The following is a 3,259-nucleotide window of genomic DNA, read 5'->3' on the forward strand; positions in this document are numbered from 1 at the left end:
AGCAATACCTGATATTGTGTTCGCTTTTAACACCCAAAATGAATGAGTTTTGTGTTGTATTCAGGTGTTGCACCTGTTATAACAGGAGACTTTGTGTTTACCAACTGCACTGTAAAAAGTGATAAGTTGACTTAACCTAAAAAAAATTGAAGAAACCCGTTGTAAATAATAATAAAAAATAAGTTGTGAACTTCACAGTTCACTTAACTTATTTTTTTTAATTATTATTTACTTCATAATTTTAAGGCAACAGGTTTCCTCAATTTTTTTAAGTTAAGTCAACATCACTTTTTACAGTGTGATAATAAACTTAATATGATTGTACTAAATTACTTCTATATATTCTACTACTATACTACTATGCATTAATATATTATACACTGAGGTGAAATGTAATAGAATTTGCTGATTTACAAATGCTATCTATGTACAGGATTTTTATAGTAGTGAGTTAAAACTACCCACGTATATGGTTATACCATGTACTGAATAGTTACAAATTTAAATTTAATAGTTACAATTTTATTTACTCTAGTAATGGAAGATGGCTTCCAAACACAAAAACTGTTTTTAAAAGAGTATTATATTTTCCAGATTGGGCATGCTTGTCCCTGCTCTGCTGCTGCTAGTCCCTCTTCACTGCCATCACCCATCACCCCTGCAGCAGCACCACAACAACAACTGGCAAGTCTTTTGTGACATGTTGGATCAGTGGTGTTATTGTCTTGCTTGTAATTGTATTATTTTGATGTTTATTTCATTAGTATTATTTTTTATTATTAAATTTAACAGGTTGCAAATGAGCAGACCACTGCACCCTCTGGCCCAACAGCTGTCCCCACCAGCCTAGCCTCTGCTCCTCCTTACATTTCCATCGTCTCAGCCTCTCTTGCCACTACTCCAACTACAGGTCCCTCTGGGCCACCTGCCATGACTCCTGCAGCACCACAGCAACAGCTGGTAGGTCTTTTGTGACATGTAAACAGTGTGAAAGATGTGCTATTTTTCTGCCTGTGATATTGTTTTTATTTTATTTTTATATATTCATATATTTGCCAGGCTGTGGATGAGCGCAATATCCCAGGGATGGACAGAGTGGACAGCCTGGCACAGTACTTGGTGGGACTGAGGAATGAAACTGGACAAACACTTAACTCCCAGCAGGCCAGTACCGTCATAGCTCTGTGGCAGAACCTTCTACCATATGACCAGCAGCGTGTGGCGTACTCTGCACGGCACCAGTCGCGTCTGACAACAGGACGCTTCAGGTGCTCTAAAAAGAAACCTGAATTTACGCCAGGTGTGGAGAGCATGACACGTTGCGTCCTAGGATCTACAGGATCCCCTGCCCAGTGGCCAGATTGCTGTCGTCTGGTAGAGTGCATTTTTGTAAAACTCTGTGACATCCATAAAAGTCCAAAAAAACAGGGTAAATATGCACTGACTAGATGGACTCTAATTCTCAGAGACTACAGCAAGATCAGACAGCTGGTCCTGGGTAATGGTGCAGTCATGCAGAGCTCTACTCTGCAGTTGTTTGATGTTAATCAAACAACTCTTATTCAGTGGCACAACAAGCGACTGAAGAGGCAGGAATGTAATATTCTGCTGCAAGGGGTCAACTTGCCTGCCTCCATTCCTGTTGCTCCTGTACCTCTCCCACCAGTACAGGTACGCCCCACTGCTGCACCACCACGGCCTGGCCCTCAACATCACTACCACTTGCCTCAAAGTACAGCAGGACAAGCAGTGGACAAGAGGAAGACTGCAGCTCCGGCCCAACACACCCATTCTCTGCAGTCTGCCTGCCCAAGGTTGCCAGCTCAGAGGCTATTGTTCCCTCAGCAGACATCTCCACCTACCCCTGCCCCTTTGCCTACTGTTTCCAGCCCCAGCCCTGCCAGTGGCCCACTTGTGTATGTGTTTTTGGCCCCACAAGTCAATGCATACAAACGGATTGCTCCTGCTGGCCCCCTTTCCTCCCCACCACCTGCCCGGAGGCCTTACAATCGGAAAGTTGACAAAAATAAATGTAGTCAGTGCCAACAGCCGCGGAACAAAGAAAGTGGCCACAGCCAGTATTATGGGTACATACTGTATACTGTCCCCAAAATGCTGGTATTCCACTTGACCAGTGGATGGAGGAGATGCGGAAGAAGAGGACAGATAAGAAATAGATTGGTTTGTCTTTGTCTCATACGGTGTAGATGTGTAGTGGAAATACTTTAGTCATGTTCTATTAGTTCGTTGATGTAACTGTTCAATATTCATCCCATATAACAGGTCTGGCATTTAAAAAAATCAACATAACAGAAATAACACACTGTATATTACTGTTTTTTGTGTGAGCCTTGCAAGGTGTGTTGATTTTGTTATTTGTATACTTTTTACCAGCTGACCAGAATCTTCTACTTTTATTACTTTTTGTATTTTGTTTATTTATTTATTTTGTTTATTTATTTATTTTATATTTGTATTTTATATATAATTATTCAATTTCTTTGTATCTGTGATATGCTTACTGTGTGTGAGAGAGAGCGAGAGAAAGAGATAATTAAGATGTATGTTTTGTAATAAATTTGTAATATATTTAAACAGCAAGGCCGTTATCTTTATTTATTTAACAGTCACTCAGAGAAAACAATTACAAACTTTCAATTCTAATTCCTTTCATTTTTAAATTATTAATTGAAGTATATAAAGTATTAATGAATTGGGTATTTTTTCTCAAGCAATGTAAAACACATACATACATACATACAAACAATACATATGAATACTTTTTATAAATTTTTGTCAAAACAAAACATACATGTGTAGGTGTCCGCTAGTGCAACTAATTGATAGAAATGTTTCTTGCATTGCTATGTAAATTAGGTGCAACACCTGAATACAACACAAAACTCATTAATTCTGGGTATTAAAAGCGAACACAATATCAGGTATTGCTCCAACGGTATACCAACGTTATAGACTACTAATTATAACAATGTACATCGTTTGTTTCTCTGTCGAAAATACGTTTCAACTAGCTCCATTAATTAATTCATTAATTCATAGCTAGCTAGCGAACTAAATAAAACAACACCTTACCTAAAACAATGTAAAAGTTTATTTTTAAAAAACTACGTTAACTCCTATAGGGGTTTTCTTAGTTTTAGATAGCTAGTTAAATTGAGGAATCTTACCTGGGTGGATTAAATTCCCAAGACGCTAAATTCAAAGACTGACTTAACGGCAGCTTTTTTTGCCAAAATAA

The 3,259-nt window shown here is 38.4% G+C and overlaps 1 protein-coding gene across 1 annotated transcript; it reads left to right on the plus strand.

The window, feature by feature from the left end:
* The first annotated feature begins 537 nt into the window (after positions 1 to 537).
* On the plus strand, positions 538 to 2,890 carry LOC107699782 (uncharacterized). Its single transcript, XM_016501173.1, has 4 exons — positions 538 to 684; positions 793 to 960; positions 1,060 to 2,087; positions 2,878 to 2,890. The coding sequence occupies exons 1-4, from the start codon at positions 538 to 540 to the stop codon at positions 2,888 to 2,890; spliced, it is 1,356 nt and encodes a 451-aa protein (XP_016356659.1).
* Positions 2,891 to 3,259: the final 369 nt, after the last annotated feature.

The sequence above is a fragment of the Sinocyclocheilus anshuiensis genome, unplaced genomic scaffold (genome assembly GCF_001515605.1).
Source record: "Sinocyclocheilus anshuiensis isolate Anshui unplaced genomic scaffold, SAMN03320099.WGS_v1.1 scaffold951, whole genome shotgun sequence".
Taxonomy (NCBI): Eukaryota; Metazoa; Chordata; class Actinopteri; order Cypriniformes; family Cyprinidae; genus Sinocyclocheilus; species Sinocyclocheilus anshuiensis.

Bases quoted from the DNA above. Each gene is read 5' to 3' on its own strand.
- LOC107699782 (XM_016501173.1), top strand. From the start codon at position 538: ATGGAAGATGGCTTCCAAACACAAAAACTGTTTTTAAAAGAGTATTAT. The intron at 685-792 runs GCAAGTCTTTTG...TAAATTTAACAG, and splicing joins CAGCACCACAACAACAACTG to GTTGCAAATGAGCAGACCAC. The intron at 961-1,059 runs GTAGGTCTTTTG...TATATTTGCCAG, and splicing joins CAGCACCACAGCAACAGCTG to GCTGTGGATGAGCGCAATAT.